Source organism: Hyaena hyaena, unplaced genomic scaffold, assembly GCF_003009895.1.
Source record: "Hyaena hyaena isolate Hyena2069 unplaced genomic scaffold, ASM300989v1 scaffold_313, whole genome shotgun sequence".
NCBI classification, from domain to species: Eukaryota; Metazoa; Chordata; class Mammalia; order Carnivora; family Hyaenidae; genus Hyaena; species Hyaena hyaena.
In genome coordinates, this window is record NW_024080945.1 from 1,137,244 (window position 1) to 1,161,592 (window position 24,349).

General features: G+C 43.3%; 1 protein-coding gene and 1 long non-coding RNA gene across 6 annotated transcripts in view; one reads left to right on the plus strand and one right to left on the minus strand.

Annotated features, from left to right (window-relative positions):
- KIF13A (kinesin family member 13A) overlaps window positions 1-1,671 on the plus strand; it is a 216,955-nt gene extending 215,284 nt beyond the window's left edge. For all 4 annotated transcript variants that reach the window (XM_039248577.1, XM_039248579.1, XM_039248578.1 and 1 more), the window contains one exon: window positions 179-1,671. In XM_039248577.1, coding sequence (XP_039104508.1) covers window positions 179-199 — 21 coding nt within the window. In that variant the 3' untranslated portion in view covers window positions 200-1,671. The remainder of the gene's footprint in view (window positions 1-178) is intronic.
- Window positions 1,565-6,959, minus strand: LOC120242678. Of its 2 annotated transcripts, XR_005531135.1 has the most exons (4): window positions 6,502-6,959; window positions 4,414-4,650; window positions 1,865-2,213; window positions 1,565-1,653 (listed from the first exon to the last, which is right to left on the minus strand). It is a non-coding gene; the product is annotated as an uncharacterized LOC120242678 (long non-coding RNA). The 2 variants fall into 2 exon arrangements; XR_005531134.1 differs by lacking the exon at window positions 1,565-1,653 and having other exon boundaries at window positions 1,661-2,213.
- Window positions 6,960-24,349: the final 17,390 nt, after the last annotated feature.

The following is a 24,349-nucleotide window of genomic DNA, read 5'->3' on the forward strand; positions in this document are numbered from 1 at the left end:
CTTCAGGGAGAGCCCCAGGTGTGGGGTGGGTGATGTCTGGCTGAGAGTGGGCCCCATGCGTACTTGTTGTGTGTGTGTGTGTGTGTGTGTGCGCGCGCGCGCGTGCACGCACGCTGGTGTTTGGGGATGGGGATGGGGTGGGGGGATCGGGAGCCTGAACTCAGCGTCTGCATTCCAGGGGAGCACGAGCACTCGGTGAAAGGGAGTGAGCACCTGCTGGCAGACCACGACGTCTGTTCCCGTCTGCCTCGTGGAAGCACCAGCCTCATCTGTAACACATGCTGCGGCCCAGCCGGGACCCCGGACCAGCGTGGAGAAGCCGTGTGCTTCATGGGGCCCCTGCCTTCTCCTCTCGAGCTGGGAGAAGCCGGCACTTTGTCAGTCAGGTGAATCGGCAGCTTCTGCTTTTTCCGGAAAGCCAGAGAACCGAAAATCCTGGATTGAATTAAGTGGCAGTATTTTTGTTTGCACTTCCTCCTACACACACCCACTGTGTAGACACCGCCACAGATTCAAACAGACTTTATTATTGTACAGTTTTAATCAGTTCTTACTGTAGAATCTGGAGTCAATGCTCTTTTTTTTTTTATAAGTAATATATATGATGTATATGAAATGTATATCTATAGTATGTCTGTTCAGAGACAGATAAGACTGCACATGAAAATGCAGATAAAAGTGGTTTCTAGAAAATCCTAAGGTACTGGACTTGGTTACAGAACCACTTAGGTAATCTCTTACACATGAGCAGATGAAAAAGATATGATTGCCTGAGAATGAGGTTGCAAATCCCTTTTGCAGAAAAGGTTACAGAATGCCGTTCTTTACAACCAAAGAACTTCCATAAGACTGAACGTTTTTGCTGTCCCCTCGTTCTGTGTGTACATATCTGTGTGACTGCGAGCTTGGTGCCACACTCCTCTTGGCCGCCAGGCCGCATGTAGCCGTTCTCTGTCCTGTTTCCTATAAAGCACACTGAAAAGTCTCACAGCTGTGTTCCTCAGTCTTCCACCTGGCCCACCACCTGCTGACATGACAGTGTATTGTGACTGTCGACGATGCCTAGGGCCTGACTCCAGCCTTGCTTCTCCGTGGTTGTGGTCGGGCCAGCCAGGCAGGCGGAATTCGGAGAGCAGTATTACTGTTAAGAGAACAGAAGGACATGCCTGGGAGTTGGCTTTGGGGAGGGGAGGGGATGCTGATTTTGTCTTTTTTGTGGTTTTTCGTTTGGGATCGGTAGGTTTCGTTGTGTGGTTTTGCTGTTGTTAATTTTACTCCAGTTCTGGAAAACACTGAAGGCATGGGATGAGCTATTAAGTTCACAGGTGCCGGCTTCACCGTGTCTGCAGCAGAGGGCCCTGGTGTCCACGTCTTCATTCGCAGAGTTCTGCTAACATCGAAGGAGACGCCGAAGGATTACGTGTGTGGGAATTTTTACAGAAGTAGTTCTTGCGCCCGTTCTGTACGTAGATGCCTGTAAAATCGGTGCGGATGTACAGCAATAAATGTGTTGTGGGAGAGAGAGAATGTGTACATTCTCTTAAGTTTTTCTTTTCAGTTCTTAGCCAGGAGTAAGATTTTGGAGACTTTAATGAGAAGCTGCTGTTGACAACTTTGGTGTATAGTGAGCCGACTGTAGTATTTTGCTATTGTCTGTTTTAAAAAAAAAAAGGAAAATTGTAATTTATATCCCCTTTCAACTTTATTGTATTTAATTGGTACAGATTGTGTGTGTGTGTCTGTGTGTGCGTGTGTGTGTTAGAATACAGACTGTCTAATTCAGATTTTAAAACATCAGTTGTTTGTCTTTAATAACTCTGCCAATTAGCTTCAGATCTAATCTCCCATATGTGTAGGTACATACATGTCACGGTAGTAGTAACAGCCAGCATTCTCTGAGCGTTCACTGCGTATGAGGCACTGTTCCCAGCCTCTGATACATAGCATCTTGCTTAATCCTCACAGCAGTGGGTGCCGTAGAGGCTGCTATTATTTATTAAGTGTTGGATGATGGAAAACCGAGGTCAGAGCAGCAGGTCAGTGGGAGGGTGACAGATCCTGGATTCAGCCCCTGCTTCCGTCACTCTCCTCCTGTGCCATGTCCAATTACATGTCACGGAACAGCAAGACTCCGACGACGGGGCACCTCCAGAGTACAGACGGGGCTGTGCGGAGTCTCACGGGTTCCGGTTCCAAACTGACCAGTGCGTCACCTGCAGTAGACAGAACAAGGTGTGTGGCGCATGGCCCCTGCACACAGATGAGCCTTTGAGAGAGTAAGTGACAGTGTCTGTCCTGCCCTGTGACAGAGTGGCTAGCGAGAGCTGACTGCGAAAGGCTTACCTTACAAGAGTAGCGCACAACGTTTTTAGAAAAATCTCCAGTGCTCACAATAGCTTTTCTGAACAGGGCAGGAATTAGACGTAGTCAGGGCTCCCGGGTGGCTCTGTCAGTTAGGCGTCCAACTTCTGCTCAGGTCATGATCTCATAGTCCGCGGGTTCGAGCCCCGCATCGCGCTCTGTGTGGTCAGTTGAGAGCCTGGAGCCTGCTTCAGATTCTGTGTCTCCCTCTCTCTCTGCCCCTCCCCCGCTCATGCTCTGCCTCTCAAAAAAAAAAAAAGGCATTTAATAATAAAAAGAATTAGATATAGCTTGTCCTGGACAGACGAGTGTCTTTCGTAGACTTCCAGGAGAAAGTAGAGAGCAGGGAAGGCCTATAGTAATTTGAATTTTATAGCATAGAATTGAGGGAGGAAGACAGTTATTTAATATTTAAATAAATGATGACTACAAGTAGAATTCAAGACAAAATGAGCAAGCTGTCATTCCTTCTACTGTGGAATGAGATCAATGGTATTTGGTCATCGACTTTGTCATCATAACTGGGGAAGAGCAAACTATCCAATATGCTAAAACCAGTTAAGTGTGTTTAACAGCTGATTTCCAAAGTACAATATTACTAGTGTCCTCACATTTGTTTATGGTTATTTGGACACACATTTTATCATAACAAAAATGTAGCCTTGTGTTTCTAGGGCACCAGCTTTTGGGAAGAATGGCTTCGTAAAAATACCTTTAGAGTTAAGTAATAGCAAGATAAGACTTCTGCTTATCCCGCTTTAGTCCGTACTTACTTTAACAATTACAATGAACTATTAATAACAATAAATATTGTAATTTAAGCCTTTTTTAAAGTTTACTTATTTATTTAGAGAGAGAACAGGTGCGCACACATGCATGCACATGCGGGGAAGGGACAAAGAGAGAGGGAGAGAGAATCCCAAGCAGACCCTGCGCTATCAGCCCAGAGCCTGATGTGGGACTTGATCCCAGGAACCGTGAGATCATGACCTGAGCCAAGATCGAGAGTCAAATGCTTAACTGGCTGAACCACCCAGGTACTCCTACAATATTTAAGCTTTAGAACAGTTTGGGGGTGGGAGGGAGGAAAGACAACTAATGACATAATTAATCTTTATTTTTAAAAAGTAAAGCTCTCTGGTCATTAAGAAGTCCTGAAAGAAGATGTGATTGAATAAGAGTTCTTGCTGGCTTTTCTGGAATGAAAAGAGGTAAAAATAGAAAAGTATGCCACCAGGGCACAGTCACGTAGAGAATTTTTGCATTCACCCTTGAGCTTGCGTATTACAGTAACACGAGCACAAGTTTCTTTCCATAATGTTGAGCCTACCTCCTACATTGAAAAACAACAAATCAGCTGTAATACTCAGGCACTCCAACCTGGAGGGAAAGCAACTTGGAGAGGAAAAAGAAAGGTCCGGTTTGGTTTTAGAAAAGCATAAACCAACTTGACCCTTTCACATAACCTAAAACATCTGTCACTAGATTTTAAAACTGGAACACATGGATGTTTATAACAACTTCAAACTATTATTTGGGGCCGTCCTTTCCTAAATACCTGCCTGAACCAAACAATACCAAGATGCCCTTACATTTCTTTGTTATAGTTTGTCTTTACTTAGTCTAGAATGGCTTTCTGGGTATAGCCCGGAAGAGTAGATGTGTTTTTCCTTGACTAAAAATCTGAGCCAAAAGCCAGGCCTTCATGTAACTGGTTAGTCACCCTTGTCTGAATCAGCATAATTCATACCTAGCGTATGGTCAACCACAAATGAGCCAAGCTATTTAAAAACACCAGAGTTAAAATACTAGCCATAGCAACTGCCAAGAAAGGAGCATTTCACCAAGAATGAGGCTGTAAGATCTAATCCCGGCACCACTTTCATTCAGTACTGTCTTCATGATGATATGGATGCCAATTTCCTACATTGTCCCCTTGTCCTTTTATATATAAGGTATATATTTGTGAGAAAGCTAGAGTATTCGTTATCTATTGCTGCAAACTGAAGTACTCTTAAACTCAGTGGCTTGAAACAATAATAAACATCTCACATTGTTTCTGTGGGTCCAGAATTCAGGAGTGGGTATTTCTAGGTAGTTCTGGCCACAGTGGCTCAGAGGTGGTAGTCAAGATGTCAGAGCTGCAGTCATCTGAAGACTTGCTTAGGACTGGAGGACACACTTGTAGGATGACTTTTACAGCTGGCAAGCTGGCGCTTCCTCGCCGTATGGACCCCTTCACGCTGCTTGACCTCATGGCATGGTAGCTGGCATCCCCAGGGAATGGTCCTGGGGGACAAACGGAAGCCACACTGACTTTTATGACCTAGACTCACAAGTCACACTCTGTCACTCCCACCACTTTCTGTTCATTAAATTGAGGCACGGGACCAGCCCCCACTGAAGGGGGAAGGAAATTAGGCTTTCCTTTTGAAAAGAGGAATGTCTAAGAATTTGTAGACATATTTTTAAACTTCCATAGCTAGTTAGGAGTTACATAGCTGAGGCCATGGACCAAAGCAGAGCTAACTAGAACTTATGACTGGATATAGGAAGTAATAGAGTCAAAAAGAAACCCACATTTTCATGGAATAAAACAGGTATTAATAAAAAAGTGAAAATACTAGGATTATTTCAATATGTGAGTTATGGCCAGTAAACAAACTGCACCAATATTCCTGGGGGAGGCAAATGATCACAAACTATTAATTATGTTTCTATTTATAGTTATGTTTCCACATTTGATTCTTTTCAGATTTGCTTCTTAGAGGTGCAAGCACATGAATATATTTGATGGTTTTGCTCAACATAGGGAGTGGATCTTAGGAAATTCAAGCATATTTTTACTTATTAAGGCAAGTGATTTTAATGACTAGCTTTTGAAAGAAAATTGCCAACAAAAGAAGAGTCCATAGGATTTTTTTCTGAAGATACTGACAATGGTAGGATTATTTTATTATTAAAATGTGATACACAGCCCAATGTTTGGAAATAAAAGGGGCTCAAAGCTCTTGAAGCTTATAAAATGAAACTTTAAAAATTTTTTAAAGTTTATTTTGAGAGAGACGAGTACGCGTGGGGGAGGGGCAGAGAGAGAGAGAGAGAGAGACAATCTCAGGCAGGCTCCGTTCTGGCAACACAGAGCCCAACTCAGAGCTCAAACTCACGAAACTGAAATCATGACCTGAGCCAAAATCAAGAGTCAGACTCACAGGGTGCCTGGGTGGCTCAGTCAGTTAAGCAGAAGACTTTGGCTCAGCTCATGATCTCACATGAACCTACAGGCTCATGGGTTCGAGCCCCAGGTCAGGCTCTACGCTGACAGCTCAGAGCCTGGACCCTGCTTCAGTTTCTGTGTCTTCCTCTCTGCTCCTCCCCCATTCATGCTCTCTCTCTCTCTCAAAAATAAACACTAAAAACAATTTTCAGAAGAGTCCTTCTCTCAACCAACGAAGCCACTCAGGTGCCTCTCAAAAATCCAAAACAGGATAACTGGAAAAAGAAATTTAAAGTGAGGGGATTTGGGGGGAGGAGCTAAGATTGCAGAATAGGAGGTGGACTCTAGGCTTGTCTCCTCCCATGAACACAGCTAGATAAGTCATTCTGAACACCCAAGCAACAGATCCGAGGACTGACCGAACAAACTACACTTGAGGGAGAGAAGAGGCCACATCATCAAAGGTAGGAGGTGCGGAGATGTTCGGGGGAGAGACAGTGGGTGCTGTGGAGGGAAGGAGCCCTGCCTGTGGCCCAGGTGAGAGGGAACTAGGGGAGCACACAGGATCACACTAGGAAGACACTTCCCCGAAGCCACTGACAGAGAAAGTGAGAGGGGCTGATTTTCATGAGTTTTTGCCACCAGCGGAGCTCAGAGACTGGAGTCTCGGAGGTCTACAGCACGGCTGGGGCCCACCCCTCGGGGTGCTGCAGTGCTCCAGCAGAGGAGGTGAGCGGGTAACCCAGGGGCAGACTGCGTGACCTGAGGACTGTCTGAGACTCCCCGAGACAGACTTCTCGCCCTTTTTGGAGCACATCTGAGAGAGGTGGCTTGCCTCTCCGGGGACAAAGGAGCCAGCGGGCAACACTTCCCTCCCCCGCCCCTCAACATAGGCACAGAGACCCCTACTGAGGGAGGCTAACCTGGACGCTGGTTCTTCAGTGCAGTTTGCTCCAAACTCCATGCTGCGTGCTGGTGCAGCCGCCTTTCCGGGTCAAATGTGCATCGATCCCAGCGAGCCAAGACCCACCCCAGAAGATCAGTGCGGGTCGCCACCACACCAGGTCCCTAAAGTTTGGAGTTTTAAAACTCAGCCAGCCTGGCTGGGATAGAGCCCAAAGTGTTCTGTGCTGCTCCAAACAGGCAAGCAACCCGGATACAGACATTGGGAAAACAGCAATCTGAAAAACACCTAGGATGCATGAGGGGAAATTATTCACTCCTCTAGGAGGTCTTCCCTGATAGCAGCAAGCACAAACTCCCCTCACTAGGGACAAAGCTGGCTAGTGCCATTTCCCTCCCCTGCTCCTCAGCATGAGCCAACTTCAGTAAACAGCACTGCACCAACACTGGCTGCCTAACCTGCTTGCACCAAGCCCCACCCCCCTGCACTCTGCTGGTACTGCTTTCCTCCAGGAAGTGGCCTGAGAATCAGCGTAGCAGGCCCCTCCCCCAGAAGACCAGTACAAAGGCCGGCAGGCACCAAGTCTACTGACCAGAGTTCTCCAAATCTTCAGCGCTGATGGAAATAGCATCAGGTCTCTTAAGCAGACTAGAGCAAACCTAGTAAACACTTGCCACACTCTGGCCAAGATCCAAACACTCCGCACTGCAGGCAAGGAGAAACTCTACAGACGGATAACCTGAGGGATAGAGCAGCCATAACACAGCATCAGAGTGCATGCAGCATACACAAGCATGCAGCATGACCCCACTTATGTCAATGGACAGATCATATAAGCAGAAAATCAAAAGGAAACAATAGTTTTGAATGGCACAATGGACCCCATGGACTTAACAGATATATTCAGAATATTCTATCTTAAAAAAGCAGAATACACATTCTTTTTGAGTGCACATGGGACTTTTCCAGAATACATCACATACTAGGTCACAGGTTAGGCCTCAACAAATACAAAAAAATTGAGGTCATACCATGCATATTATCTGACCACAACACTATGAAACTTAAAGTTAATCACACGAAAAAAATCTGGAAAGACCACAAATACGTGGAGGTTAAAGAACATCCTACTAAAGAATGTATGTGTGTATATATGTATATACATATATACATATACACACATGTATATGCACACATATACATAGAAACAAATGAAAACATGATGACCCAAAACCTTTGGGATGCAGCAAGAGCAATCATAAGAGGAAAGTATATAGCAATACAGGCCTACCTCAGAAGCAAGAAAAATCTCAAATAAGCGACCTAACTTTATACCTAAAGGAGCTAGAAAAAGAACAAGAAAGCCTAAAGCCAGCAGAATAAAGGAAATAATAAAGATTAGATGATAAATAAATGATACACAAACAAACAAACAAAAAAAAAAACCAGTAGAACAGAGCAATGAAATCAGGAGCTGGTTCTTTGAAAAAATTAATACAACCAGTAACCCCTCTAGCTAGAGTTATCAAAAAGTGAAAGAACCTAAATAAATGAAATCACAAATGAAAGAGATGAAACACCACAGGAATATAATTATAAGAGAATATTATGAGGGGCACTTGGGTGGCTCAGTCAGTTAAGTGTCTGACTCTTAGTTTCAGCTCAGGTCGTGATCTCACTGTTTGTGGGTTCAAGCCCTGCATTGGTCTCTACACTGCCAGTGTGGAACCTGCTTGGGATTCTCTCTTCCTCTCTCTGGCCCTCCGCCACTCACTTTCTCTCAAAATAAACAAACTTAAAAAAGAGAGGGAATATTATGAAAAATTATATGCCAATAAATTGTGCAATCCAGAAGAAATGGATAAACATATAAAGTACCAAAACTGAAACTAACCAGCAAAAAAATGGAATCAGTAATCAAAAATCTCCCAACAAACAAAAGTCCAGGGCCAGACGGCTTTACAGGGGAATTCTACCAAACATTTAAAGAGGTAATACCTATGCTTTTGAAACTATTCCAAACAATATAAATGGAAGGAAACCTTCTAAACTCATCCGCAAGGTCAGGATTACTTTGATTCCAAAACCAGACAGACTCCACCAAAAAAAGAGAACTAAAAGCAAGTATCCCTGATGAACATGGATGTAAAAATTCTCAACAGAATATTAGCAAATTGAATCCAACGGTACATTAAAAGAATCATTCACCATGATCAAGTGGAATTTATTCCTGAGTTGAAAGGATGGTTCAGTATTTGGAAATCAATCAATTGTGATACACCACATTAATAAAAGAAAGGATAAAAACCATATGATCCTCTCAGTATTTACAAAAAAGCATTTGACAAAGAACAGCATCCATTCTTGATAAAAATCTTCAACAGAGTAGGCTTAGAGGGAACATACCTCAACATAATAAGAACCGTACAGGAAAGACCCACAGCTAATATCATCCTCAATGGGGAAAACTGAGAACTTTTCCTCTACGATCAGGAACAAAACAGGGATGTCCACTCTCACCACTGTTATTTAACATACTACTGGAAGTTCTCGCCCCAGCAATCAGACAACAAAAAGAAAGAAAAGGCATCCAAATCAGCAAGGAAAAAGTCAAACTTTCATTATTTGCACATAACATGATACTCTGTGGAAAACCTGAAAGACTCCACCAAAAATTTGCTAGAACTGATATATGAATTTAGTAAGGTTGCAGACTATAAAATCATGTACGTGGGGCGCCTGGGTGGCTCAGTCGGTTAAGTGGCCGACTTCAGCTCAGGTCATGATCTCACAGTTCATGAGTTTGAGCCCCACGTCGGGCTCTGTGCTGACAGCTCAGAGCCTGGAGCCTGCTTCGGATTCTGTGTCTCCCTCTTTCTCTGCCCCTCTCCTGCTCACACTCTGTGTCTCTCTCTCTCAAAAAAAGATAAACATTAAAAAAATATTTTAAATAAAATAATGTACAGAAATCTGTTCTATTTTCATACACCAATAGTGAAGCAGCAGAAGGAAAATCAAGCAAGCAATCCTATTTATAATTGCACCAAGACCCAAAAGATACCTAGGAATAAACCTAATCCAAGAGGTAAAAGATCTATACTCTGAAAACTATAAAACGCTTATGAAAGAAACTGAATATTACACAAATAGACATCCCATGCTCATGGAATGGAAGAACAAATATTGTTAAAATGTCTATACTACCCAAGTGAATCTACACATTTAATGCAATCCCTATCAAAATACCACCAGCATTTTTCACAGAGCTAGAACAAACAATCCTAAACTTTGCATGGAACCACAAAAAACCCATAAGCCAAAGCAATCTTGAAAAAGAAAAGAAAAGCTGGAGGCATCACAATTCTGGACTTCAAGCTGTACTACAAAGCTGTAATCATCAAGATAGTATAGTACTTGAGCAAAAGTAGACACAAAGGGGCACCTGGTGGCTCAGTTGGTTAAGCATCCAACTTCAGCTCAGGTTGTGATCTCATGGTTCATGGGTTTGAGCCCCATGTTGGGCTCTGCACTGACAACTTGGAGACTGGAGCCTGCTTCAGATTCTGTCTCTCTCTCTGTCTCTCTGTCTCTCTCTCTGCCCCTCCCCTGCTTGTGCTCACACTCTCTCAAAAATAAATAAACATTAGGGGGTTCTGGGTGGCTCAGTCAGTTAAGCGTCCAACTTTGATTCAGGTCATGATCTCACAATACGTGAGTTCGAGCCCTACATTGGATCTGTGCTAACAACTCAGAGCCTGGAGTCTGCTTCAGATTCTGTGTCTCTCTGCCCCTTCCCCTCTCTCAAAAATAAGTAAACATTAAAAATAATTAAACACAAATAAATTAACATTTTTTTAAAAGATTAACGGAACAGAATAGAAAACCAGAAATGGACCCACAATGATATGGCCAGCTCTTCTTCAACAAATATCCAATGGAATAAAGAGAGTGTCTGCAACAAATAGTGCTGGGAGAACTGGACAATAAGATACAAGAGAATGATGGGGCGCCTGGGTGGCTTAGTCGGTTAAGCGTCCGACTTTCGCTTGGGTCATGATCTCGCGGTTCATGGGTTCGAGCCCCGCGTCGGGCTCTGTGCTGACTGCCAGCTCAGAGCCTGGAGCCTGTTTCAGAGTCTGTGACTCCCTCTCTCTCTGGCCCTCCCCTGCTCATGCTGTCTCTATCTCTCTCCTAGAAATAAATAAAACATTAAAAAAAAAAAAGATACAAGAGAATGAAACTGGATCCCTTTCATATACCAAACACAAAAATAAATTCAAGATGGTTGAAAGACCTAAATGTGAGGCAGAAAATCATCCAAACACAGAACACAGGCAGAAACCTCTTTGACTTCAGCTGGAACAACTTCTTACTAGTTTCCTGAGGCAAGGGAAACAAATGCAAAAATAAATTATTGGCACCTCACCAAGACAAAATACTTCTGTACAACAAAGGAAACAACAGAACTAAAAGGCAGCTTACAGAATGGGAGAAGATATTTGAAATGACATATCTGGGGAAAACATAGCTAATGACAGCATATTTGAGAGTATTTGAGAAATATGACTATGGACTATGGGTTAGATAATAATGTTGTATTCATATTACAATTTCTGTTTTGTCAACTCAGCTGTGTTACGTAAAATAAAGTCCCTGTTCTTAAGAAATAAACATCAAAGTATTTAAGGGTAAAGGGACATGATGTCTCTAACTTAGTCTCCAATGGGCCAGAAAAAGAGATGATGATGGAGAGGTAGGTAGTTAGGTAGGTAGGTGGGTAGGCAGGTAGATGGATAGAAAACATGCTTCCAGGCACAATATAAACTACTGCTCGATCTGCAAAGGGATAATTGTTGTTCTTTGTACCACTTTTGCAACTTCTCTGTAAATTTGAAATTTCACTAGAATAAAAACATTTCAGAAAGTAAAAAAAAAAATGAAATGACATATCTGAAAGAGGGTTAAAATTCAAAATATGTAAAGAACTTATTAAAACTGAACACCCAAAAAACAAATAATCCAGTTAAATAATGGGCAGAAGGGGTGCCTGGGTGGCTCAGTCGGTTTAGCATCTCACTCTTGATTTTGGCTCATGTCCTGATCTCATGATCATGGGATCAGGCCCTGTGTTGGGCTCTGCACTGGGCATGGGGCCTGCTTGGGATTCTTTCCCTCCTTCTTCCTTTGCCCCTTCCTAACTTGCTTTCTCTCTTTCTCAAAAAAACACAAAAAACAAAAAACGAAAAACAATAAATAAAAAAATATGCAGAAGACATAAATAGATATTTTTCCAAAGAAGACATACAGATGGCTAACAGACACATGAAAAGATGCTCAATGTCACTCATCATCATGGAAATGCAAACCAAAAGTACAGTGAGATATCACATCACACCTGTCAGAATGGCTAAACTTAACAACACAGGAAACAACAGATGTTGGTGAGGATTCGGAAAAAGAGGAACCCTTTTACACTGTTGCTGGGAATGCAAACTGGTGCAGCCACCCTGGAAAACAATGTGGAGCTTCCTTAAAAAGTTGAAAATAGAATTGTCCTATGATCCAGCAACTGCACTACTAGATATTTACCCAAAGGATACAAAAATACTAATTTAAAGGGATACATGCACCCTGATGCTTACAGCAACGTTATCAACAATAGCCAGATTATGGAAAAAGCCCAATGTCCACTGAACGATGAATGGATAAAGGTGCGGTATATGCATACTATGGAATATTGGCCATACAAAAGAAATCTCGCCATTTGCAACAACGTGGATGGAGCTACAGAGTATTATGCTAAGTGAAATAAATCAATCAGAGGAAGATAAATATCGTATGATTTCACTCATGTCAAATTTAAGAAACAAAACAGATGAACATAGAAGGAAGAAAAGAGAGAGGCAAACCATAAAACGGACTTTTTTTAGGTTTATTTATTTATTTTGAGAGAGTGTGTGTGTGCATGCGCATGTGAGTGGGGAAGGTGCAGAGAGCGAGGAAGAGAGAAAAAAATCCCAGGCAGGCTCCATGCAGTCAATGCAGCACCTGATGTGGGGCTCAGACTCCCAAACCATGAGATCATGACCTGACCCGAAATCAAGAGTCAGGTGCTCAATTGACTGAGCCACCCAGGTGCCCCTAAAAGAACAGTTTAAAAAGGGAAACAGGTTAACAAATACTAAAAATAAGCTAAGAAGAAATGGTACAGATATGTAGAAAAGCATATTTGGATGGCTTCCTCCTGTTTAAAATTACTCTTCAGTCCACTCAAACTCAGCACCTGGGCTCTTTCCACTCCTCTTCAGTCTGTCCCCTGAGCCCCTTGGCTCCCAGGACGGGGGTCTCCAGGTTGCATCTTGTCAGCCAAGATAGGTGGCTGTAACTTATCGTTCTCTGCTGCCTCCTGCTGATCCCTGCTTGAGAAGAAATTCTCCCATTTTGACACAGACCTCCGTCCCGGCTTTATCCACCACTGGTGTCCTAGTAGTTAGTCCCCTGAGAACCTTAATGCAGAACAATTGCTCCCAAGAAGCTTGGCAAACTGCCTCTGCTGACCAGGTCTCGCTGCTGGCCTTGCACTGGTACTTTTGAGACTCAGCCTTTCCCGCTCCCAGATCTGGGCTCTCCACCACGCAGCCCCTGCCATAGCACTCGGTACCATTCCCGCGCATGGTGAGCCCTGGGCAGTCACAGTGACTCTGAACTCTAGGCTTTCTTCTGCTTCATTCTGCATCGTTCATGGGGGCTTTCAGGAACCCACAGGAAGGACCAGAGCTTTTCCGGAGCCTGGTGCCCATCTGTCTATTCCCTCTGACCTGCCAACGCAAGGCTGGGAGGGCACCAGAGGAGAAGCAGAGCACCAGCCTGGGCAGTCTCAAATTCTCCCAGCCTATCTTAGCTTCTACTGGTTTCGCTAATGTCTTACCCCAAGACATGGGGGGCTGGGTCTCCTCTTACAGGCCAGGAAGCACCCAACTCATAGGCAACAAAGGCAAAAATAAACAAGTGGGACTACATCAGACTAAAAAGGTTCTGGAGAGCAAAACAAATGATCAACAAAGTGAAATAGGATGGGAGAAAATATTCGCAGACCACACATCTGGTAAAGAGCTAATATCCAAAATATATGAGGAATTCATACAAGTCAATAGCAAAAACAAAACAAAACAACCATCTGAATAAAAAATGAACCAAGGGCGTAAATAGACATTTTTTCAAAGAGGATAATCAAAAGGCCCACATGTTTGTGAAAAGGTGCTCAACATCAATAATCATCAGGGAAATTCAAACTAAAACCACAATAAGGTATTACTTCATATCTGTTAAAATGGCTATTATCAAACAAACAACAACAACAAGAACTAACAACTGCTGGCAAGGCTTGGAGAATCAGGAACCCTGGTGTGCTATTGGTGAGAATGTCAATTGGTACCATCAAGATGGAAAACAGCATAGAATTTCTTCAAAAAATGAAACGTACAACCACCAGGGGCTCCTGAGTGGCTCATTCGGTTGAGCATCCGCCTCTTGGTTTTGGGTCAGGTCATGATCTCACAGTTTGTGTGTTTGAGCCCCGCATCAGGCTCTGCTGCTGATAGCATGGAGCCCGCTTGGGATTCTCTCTCTCCCTCTCTCTCTCTCTCTCTGTCCCTCCCCTGCTCATGCTCCTGTTCTCTCTCTCTCAAAAATAAATCAACTTTAAAAAAAAAAAGTAGAACTACCATATGATCCAGCAAACCCACTTCTGGGCATATATCAGAAGGAAGTGAAATCACTATCTTGAAGAGATATCTATGTTCGTTGTGGCATTGCTTACAATAGCCAAGACATGGAAACAACCTATGTGCCAGTCAGTGGATAAATGGATAAAGAAAATGTGAAGAAAGAAAGGAAGGGAGGGAGGGAGGGAGAGAGGAAGGAAGGAAGGAAGGAAGGAAGGCAGGCAGGCAGGCAGGCAAGAAGAAAAACGTGGTGTCTATATACAATGGAACATTATTTGGCCATAAAAAAGAAGGAAATCTTGCTGTTTGCAACAACGTGGATGGACCGTGAGGACGTTATGCTAAGTGAAGTAAGTCAGACAAAGAACGACAAATACCATATGATCTCACTTATACGAGGGATCCAAAAAACCCAAACTCAAAGAAACAGACTAGATTGGTGGTTGCCACAGGTGAAGGATAGGAGGTGAGGGAAATGAGTGAAGGCGGTCAAAAGGTACCCACTTCCAGTTATAAGATAAGTAAGTTCTGGAGATGTAATATACAGTATGGTGATTCTACTTGACAATAGTCTATTTTATATCTGAAAGTTGCTGAGAGAGCAGATTTTAAAAGTTCCTCATCACAAGACACATATGGGATGTGATGGGTGTGTTTTGTGGTGGTAACCATTTTGGAATGTATACGTAATATCAAATTGCTATGGTATACACCTTACACTTACACACTGCTTTGTGCAAATTACATTTTCATAACGCTGGAGAAAAGAAAAGAAAATCTTAAACAGCTGATCTCTCTACTTCTAACCACGTATTTCTCCCACACTTCATATTGACAGCAGAGCTCACACCTCTGTTCAAAGAATATTAAATGCCCCCTCTGTAGCGTGTCTTTTATGTGCATCATCCCATTTAATCCTTGGAACAGTCTGTATGATAAACGTTATCATCTCCGTTTTGCAGATGAAGAAATGGAAGAAAAAAGATCTGAGAAAATTTCTCGAGGTTGGGCGGCAGGTGAACAACACTACCAGGCAGGTTTTAAGTTTGTCTGACTCCAAAGTTCAGCTCTTTCGGTTGAACTGTGCTGATTCTGCTTGATCTGACTTCAAACCACCCTCACGAGTCTGCTTCTTTCAACTGTGTCCTTGCCCCAGGCTCGCTGTCCTATCTTTAATTTCTCTCCAAAATATGCTTATCTATAGCTCCAAGGCTCATGCTCTTTGATCAGTCTCAGTGCTTGCCCTCTTATTTTTTAATGTTTATTTATATTTGAGAGAGAGAGAGAGAGTGGTTTTTTAATATTCAGATTTTTTTCTCAAAAGTTTTTAGTTTATTTTGCATCATCATTGTATTTCCATGCTTAGGTTGCCCAGTAGACTTTTAATTCCTTTTCCATATTTACCCACCACTACCCTTCCTGTGCCCCACATATAGTCAAGGGTTTTGTAAAGTTCTTAGATGTATGTCAAATTATAACATTTTTAATTTTAAGAAACGAGCTGGTGTGGGTTTCACTTATATTTCATGTTACTAATTTTCTCTTTAATCAATATTCATTGAAGGAAAGGGTCCTAAAAATACAACAGTAGAATGCATTTCCATCAGTCAATCCATGAAAGCATAAAGTCAGAATAAAATAACTGATTAAATCAATCAGACATTGTTCCAAAACAGTTACATATCAGTTAATGGGAACTGAGACAACTTTTTGTCTTTGTGGTATAAATCCGTGATTTCAGGGGATGTTGGCCAAAGGGTACCTGAGACCATTCGCTGGGATTTACAAAGAAAAGACCTCTGGCTGTATGTTTTGCCTCAATGATTTATCTACATTTTCTACTTGTACTATAATATTTAATTATAGTAGATCTATGGCATGTTTTAAAATTGGTTAGGGAAAATTCTATCCGCTTCTTTTTTTTTTTTAATGTCTTGGCAATTTTCATATGATTACACTTTAAAAATTTTTTTTAAGTTTATTTATTTTTGAGCAAGAGACAGAGCATGAGTGGGGGAGAGGCAGAGAGAGGGTGACACAGAATCTGAAGCAGGCTCCAGGCTCTGAGCTGTCAGCACAGAGCCCAATGCAGGGCTCGAACCCACAAGCCACCCAAGTGCCCCTCATAGATTACAGTTTTAAATTTAGAATAATTTGTCTGGTGTAGTGAGGTAGCATACTGTTTTTGTTTAAAAGATTATTAATTTTTTAAATGTTTTATTTCTTTATGAGAGAGAGAGAGAGACAGTGTGAGCAGGGGAGGGTCAGAAAGAGAGGGAGGCACAGAATCCGAAACAGGCTCCAGGCTCCGAGCTGTCAGCACAGAGCCCGACGCGGGGCTCGAACCCACAAACCGTGAGATCATGACCTGAGCAGAAGTCAGACGCTTTACTGACTAAGCCGCCCAGGCGCCCCTGTTTAGAAGATGTTTTAATGAGCTGGTTGAGATAGAAAGATGAGGCTCACTAGGCTTGCCTGGAGTGAGCTGGTTTTAGACATCAGGTGATTAAATGGCTGGGCATGAGAGATGAAGAGGATTATCACTTTTCAGTAGTGGTAAACATTGGAATATTAAAACTCTCGGAAAATACAGGGGCGCCTGGGTGGCTTAGTCGGTTAAGCGTTCGACTTTCGCTTGGGTCATGATCTCGCGGTTCGTGGGTTCGAGCCCCGCGTCGGGCTCTGTGCTGACTGCCAGCTCAGAGCCTGGAGCCTGTTTCAGAGTCTGTGACTCCCTCTCTCACACTGTGTGTGTGTGTCTCTCTCTCTCCTAGAAATAAATAAAACATTTAAAAAATTTTTTTAAACTCTCAGAAAATACAGACATTTTGGATTATAAACATCCTTTGAAATGAACATCTAAGTTCCAGAACAGGAAGGAAAGCCCTGGGAAGAAAAACAATTAGGAAGTGGAAACCAAAGACAAATGGAGGCAGGGGACAGAGACAATCCATTCTTACCCCAGGACCTGAAACCTTGAGTTTTAATGTCTATGAGATAAGGCAATGGCCCATTTGAGGTAGAGAATTGGAACTGAGATGCCTGCATTGAAAGAGGGATGTTTGAAAGGCTACATTGTTGGGGGGGGGGGGGGAAGGATAAACTAAAAAAAAAAATCCACACACTGGCATAAAGTGATGTAAAATTCTTCACGTATATGTGTGTTGGTAGGTGTGGATGTAGGAAACAGTTTCCCTTAAGAATTTGTAAACACACACCTACCCGAGTATGAGTTTTTACTTCCATCATGCACTAAGAACTCAAAGTTAAGGTAGTAACATAAATAGTGTCCTGGAGTGGTGAACTTCTGGAACACCTACATGGAACAAATCTAAAATCTCTTTGGTGAAATAAGCCCTCAACCGAGGCCACATGGACATTCACATATGAAGCCCTGCTAAAGATGAGTTCACAATAAAAAATTACAAACCACTAAAGTAAACATCAGGAAGGAAGGAAGTCAGCAGATAAAAGAGCAGCAGGATTAGAATCTCAAGAATTTAAGATATAGGGGCACCTGGGTGGCTCAACTGGTTGAATGTCTGACAGAGGTCATAATCTCACAGTTTGTGGGTTCAAGCCCCATATTGGGCTCTATGCTGACAGCTCAGAGCCTGGATCCTGCTTCGGATTCTGTGTCTCCCTCTCTCTGCCCCTCCCCCACTCATTCTCATTCTTTCTCTCTCTCTCCCTCTCTCTTCTCTCTGTCTCTCAAAAATGAATAAATGTTAAAGTAAAATAAAATGAAAGACTATTAACGGAAGCACTTCAAGAAGAAGGGAATTAAGTGCTCGCTTCGGCAGCACATATACTAAAAAAAAAAAAAGAAGAAGGGAATTAAACTCAGAAGGAAGAAATGAGAGCCAAGAAAGACTGGTGAGCAAAGAAAATGGTCCTTGGGGTGCCTGAGTGGCTCTGTCGGTTAAGCACCAGACTTCCACTCAGTTAAGGATCTCACAGTTTGTGAGTTCGAGCCCCACATCAGGCTCTGTGCTGACCGCTCAGAGCCTGGAGCTTACTTTAGATTCTGTCTCCTTCTCTCTCTGCGCTTCCCCACTCATGCTCTGACTTTCTCTCTCCTTCAACATTAAGTAAACGTTAAGAAAAAAACAAAGAGGGCGCCTGGGTGGCTCAGTTGGTTGGGTGGCAGACTTCGGCTCAGGTCATGATCTCACGGTTCGTGGGTGCGAGCCCCGCGTCGGGCTCTGTGCTGACAGCTAGCTCGGAGCCTGGAGCCTGTTTTGGATTCTGTGTCTCCCTCTCTCTCTGACCCTCCCCTGTTCACGCTGTCTCCCTCTCTCTCTCTCTCTCTCTCTCAGAAATAAATAAAACATTAAAAAAATTAAAAGAAAAAAAACAAAGCAAGAAAGAAAATTGTCCATATTTGGTTAAATCTAAACAAGCATCACAATACAACTTGAATGAATGGGAGTATGCAAATGAAGTGTAACTAGAATGTGGTCACGGTGTGTGAGGAGAGGTCACATGAGTGAAAGCACTTGCATTGTTTTGAAGAAGTCTAGAGATACTGATCAATTCAGAGAATTTATGTTAAAGTTTAAAAGTAACCACAGAAGAAAGGAATGAAGGGAGGGGAGGAGGCAGGAAAGAAGGAAGAGGAGGGAGAGAGAAAATGTTATAGTTTACAAACCAATAGAAGGAAGGGAAAGGCAGGGATAGCAAAACCATCCATCCACTCAGAAGGTGAGCATGAGGTCACCTGGGTGGCTCTGTTGTTAATCATCTGATGTTGTTATGCATCTGACTTTGGCTCAGGTCATGATCTCATGGTTCCTGAGTTTGTGTCCCACATCGGGTGAGCTGAGCCCTGCTTTGGGTGAGCACAAGCCCTGCATCCGTTAAAACATGAACCCCACTTCGGGTCAGCTCTGCCCCTCTCTCTCTCTCTGCTCCTTGCTCACGTGCACCCCCCTCCGCTCTCTCTCTCTCTTTCAAAAACAATAACAAACAAACAAACAAAAGAATGAAAGGGAAAAGCAGCATAGAAAAAGCAAAGTAAATAGAATGAACAAGTAAGAAGATAAAAAATCTAAATAGATCCATCACAATACATGCAAATAGTCTAAACTCATATTTTCTCCAAGAAGAATGTTTTCCCCCAAAGATGACTGCCCTGAGAGCATGTGAGCAGGTGAGCCTAGGAAACGACTCCATTGTAGGTGTAAAGCAGGGAAGGGGTGGGGGCCATCCCGTGCTAAATTAGATGTTCACTTACACCTGCACACTTGTTCACTGCACAGAGTTGAGGCCCAGTGGTTCCATTTCTCTAGATGATAAAGCTCTGGACACCTGCGGAGGCGGAAGCAAGAACACCCCCTGGTTGCCCAGGCTGGGAGAGAACTAAGATCATGTGTGTGTACCTGGACTCTGGAGTCACCTTCTTCTCAGCCATGGCCCTCCCTCCAGGCTTCAACATCGCCGGGAGCCTCCAGGAGCCGCTCTTCCCAGTTTCCAGAAATCCCCTCTCCAGGTCCGTGGGTTATAGCTTTCTCTGACTTGCTAAGTGAGTTATCGCTGTCTTATTTGCTTGCCCACTCCCCAAACTGTGATAAACCTTTTGTCTCCTGTTGTCTTCTAGTGGCTTCCTACCCTTAGCAATTCATCGTTAATGCATTGCTGTCCCATATGTTGGGTTTGGGGAGGAAGAAGATATGGAAGAGCAGGATTAATCTGCCGTGTTTGACCAGAAGTCCTTGACTGAGCTCTTTCTATACCACACTTCCAATGTACACCCTGAGAAAACTTGAAAGCCACAGCCACTAATTTGAGGCATTGTTATGAAAGAGGAATTTGAATTGTATGCAAGCCTCAGTGTATAGAGCAATGGGTGAAAGCTCTCGGAAAAAAAAAGTTAACTTTCACCACCGAAATTTTGAAACAATCAGAGATGTAGTAGGAGGTCAGAGAGCATAAGAACTCGAGTCATCCCTTTCCCATCAATTGTTCTGGAAACACAATAACACCCTTGTTCATTCAAGTAATTACCTTCAGTTATTTTTGGAGATAAGTAGTAATGCATGTGGGTAAACACCTGAGTCGCTTTTTTACATGGGATCATTCGTGTCTTCTGGTCAATGAAACTCGGGGTCAAGGACCAAATATTAAGGTTCTTCCTTGAAGTATGTGAAAACTCTGGGTAGAGCTCATCGGAGTTAAGTGGCCATTTAGACACCAAATTTGTTCTGCTTGGAGCTTGGGAAACAGTATAGTTTAGTGGCTTTACAGTCAGAATGAACTGGATTCAAAAAAGTCTGTAATACTTGACAGTTAGGCAAGTGAACTTAGGCAAGATACTTAATATTTCTTTTTTTTTTAAATATTTTTATTTATTTCTAGGAGAGAGAGAGAGAGAGAGAGAGAGAGACAGCATGAGCAGGGGAGGGTCAGAGAGAGAGGGAGACACAGACTCCGAAATAGGCTCCAGGCTCCGAGCTGGCAGTCAGCACAGAGCCCAACACGGGGCTCGAACCCACGAACCGCGAGACCATGACCTAAGCGAAAGTCGGACGCCCAACTGACTAAGCCACCCAAGCGCCCCTGATACGTAATATTTCTAAGCCTCAATTTCCTTATCTGCAAAATGGGAGCAACGACACAGGCTTCATGGGAAGAAGATGAAGTGAGATGCCACTAGTGAGCCTGCTATACTGTGAAATTCCAGTACATGTTGTTTCCCTTTCGTCGTCCTTACATCCCCACCATCCTGATGCTGCCAATCTTTGCTGGCGTTAATCAGAGAGAAATAAGAGACAAACATTCAGAAGGAATGACATGACTTTTAAAAATCATTCCATGAAGACAATGCAAAAACACACCCCAAATAGTGTAAAACTCACTGGAATTTAAGTCAGGAGATACGGATTCTATCACTAAGTCCCAAAGTGGACTTTGAGTATAAAGCCTCCGCTCTCTGGACCTCTGTTTCCTATAACAAAACACAAGTGGTGATTCAGAAAATGTAGGAGGCGAGTGAAGTAAAAACTATGGAAAAAATGATCTGCCATTTTACAACCCCCACAAAGAGTAAAGTCTTCTTTTAAAAATACACAAAACTGGGGCACCTGCGGGGCTCCGTCGGTTGAGCGTCCAGCTTCTGCTCAGGTCATGATCTCACAGTTTGTGAGTTCGAGCCCCGCGTCCGACTGTGCTGACAGCTCGGAGCCTGGATCCTGCTTCCAATCCTGTGTCTCCCTCTCTCTGCTGCTGTCCCGCCCAAGCTCTATGTCTCTCTCTCTCTCTCTCTCTCAACAATAAACATTTATTTATTTACTTATTTAAAAAATTAATGTTTATTGTTGAGAGAGAGAGAGAGACAGAGCATGAGCGGGGGAGGGGCCGAGAGAGAGGGAGACACAGAATCCGAAGCCGGCTCCAGGCTCTGAGCTGTCCGCACAGAGTCGGACACGGGGCTCCAACTCACAAACTGTGAGATCATGACCTGATTCCAATTCGGATGCTTAACTGACTAAGGCATCCAACACCCAAAAAATAAACAATTTTTTTAAAAATATTACGCAACACAAGGATTGGGGGGGAAATTGGCTTTTCAGTCAAGAGAGCACTGTTGGCAACACTTGCTGAGTTTCCCTAAAGATCAGGTCCATCCAGGCTCAGTCCCCAGCACAGGACCCAGCTCCCTCTCAGAACAGCTGTCACCAGGGGACCACTCTCCACCCCTCAGTTCTGGAGAGGGTAAACCCAGGTGGTCTGGGCACCTGCAGAGGCTGGAGAAATAACTCACCCCTTCATTGTGGGACCGAGCTAGCAACACTCTGTGGTCCTTCCAACCCATGAAGTCTGGTTTCTTTGGTTCCTAACTCCGTATCTGTGTCAGCCGTTCAGGAAGAAAGGCCATCTTGTGGAAGAAAACTAGTTTCCTTTATTTAAATTTTCAAAAAAGATTTTATATTTAAGTAATCTCTATACCCTGTGTGGGGCTTGAACTTACAACCCCGAGATCAAGAGCCACCAACTGAGCCAGCCGGGCGCCGCCGGTTTCCTTTATTTAGTCTCTAGCAGAGTGTTCTGCAGACAGTAGGCATCTGTGATAATATTTCCTGACCAATCAACCTCACAGAGAAAGATGTCTTTCTCAGTGATGTGAATCTGGCATGAGATATTATGTGTCAATGTACTTTCCTGAGAAAAAAGTTATTGGAAGTTGCTTAGTCTACACTCCCTTCTCTGCCTCGTGTCCAGCCTGCTCACCTCCCTCATTCTTCAGGCTCTTTGCTCTGTTATTTGATGTGGAGCAGGATTCTGATGTCATAATAACACACATGACATTTTTGGTCAGACAGGTCAATAATCCTCGCTGACTTTAAATATCAACAACCATCCCAGGGCGGGAGTCTTTGCTACCTGTACTGGTGAATAATTTTCCACTGATGCGTCTGTTCTCACTCCTTAGGACATACTCCTTTTAGAACTCCAAGCCAAATGTCTCCTACCTCCCTAGTCATATTCACGTATTTTTTTTTCCTTCAAAGGTGAACTGTTCTCTCCAAACCAATTAAGAAAGTATTTGGCAATAATTTAAACAAATCAATATAAGCAGTTTAAAAAAAATTTTACTTCTTGGGGCACCTGGCTGGCTCAGTTGGTAGAGCACGTGATACTTGCTCTTGGGGTTGTGAGTTCAAGCCCTGCGTTGAGTGTAGAGATTATTTAATAAAAATAAATAAATAAATAAAATCTTACTTGATAATTTATCTACTTTGGGAATATTATCTTAATTGCTTAGGCCATTCTTCTGGAAGTATCCCCAAGCCATGGAAAACTGGACTGCTTAGATGTGCTGATGATTCTTTGTAAGAACCAACCAGCATTTTGGTCTCTGGGAAATAGTTTTGCTTTTGACCCAGGATGGAGATACATTTTGGGCATGGCCCCGATGGGTGGGTCGGACTCAGGTTCTCTTCTCGGAACCTGGACAGGACACCAATGGATGAGAAAAGTGGGATAAGAGCTAGATAAGACGTGGGCGCCTGGGTGGCTCCGGTGGTTAAGTGACTGGCTTTTGATGTGGGCTCGGGTTATGATGTCACAGTGCATGAGTTCGAGCCCTGCATCGGGCTCTGTGCTGACAGTATGGAGCCTGCTTAGGATTCTTTCTCCCTCTCTCTCTCTCTCTGTGCCTTCCCTGCTTTTTCTTTCTCTATCTTCTCTCTCCAAATAAATAAACATTAAAAAAAAGAGCTAGATCAGAGGTAATGGGACACATGATCATCCTCATGACCTCCCCTTTGAAAGATGTATACAGAACTCCACACTAGATGTTTGGGTCCATGCAAGGAATTTTTAACCAGATATTGCCACTCCAGGGGTAAGGAAGAAAAGGAAGGAAAGGGTCAGAGAGCCAGGGCAACTGAGTGTGAAAGGAAAATGATAGAGTTTGTTAAAATCATATTCCTTCTTTAAAATGTTTTTTATTTATTTCTGGGAAAGAGAGAATGAAAGGGGAGGGGCAGAGAGAGGGAGACAAAGGATCTGAAGCAGGCTCCACCCTGTCAGTATAGAGCCCAATGCAGGGCTGGAGCTCACAAACTGAGCTCATGACCCAGGCTGAAGTCGGACACTTAACCGACTGAGCCACCTGGGTGCCCCAAAATACACATTTCTACTTCAACTTCAGAGGTTCTGTAGGTCTGGGATGGGGCCTGAAATTCCATGTTTTTAATGTTTCCAATCTGATGCCGATGCCAGAATTGGTAGGCTACTACGGAAAGGAAAAGTCTATGCCTCAACAAATCAGAATCTCATTTGTTAGCCTGGCTTTGCAAAAGAAAAGGCCTGGAGTCCCTGGGTGGCTCAGTCAGTTAAGCATTGGACTTCAGCTCAGGTTGTGATCTCAAGGTTTGTGGGTTCAAGCCATACGTCTAGCAATGTGCTGACAGCTCAGAGCCTGGAGTCTGCTTCAGATTCTCAGTCTCCTTCTCTCTCTGTCCCTTCCCTGCTTGCACTCTCTCTCTCTCTCTCTCAAAAATAAATAAATGTTAAATTTTTTTTTTTAATGAAAAAGAAAAGGCCCTGGGATGTTGGGATACCTTCTTCTATTTTCTTCTTACCCTCCTAATCGCTTGTATTCATTGCCTCAGGGGAAGAATAAGCCAGGGTGAAAGG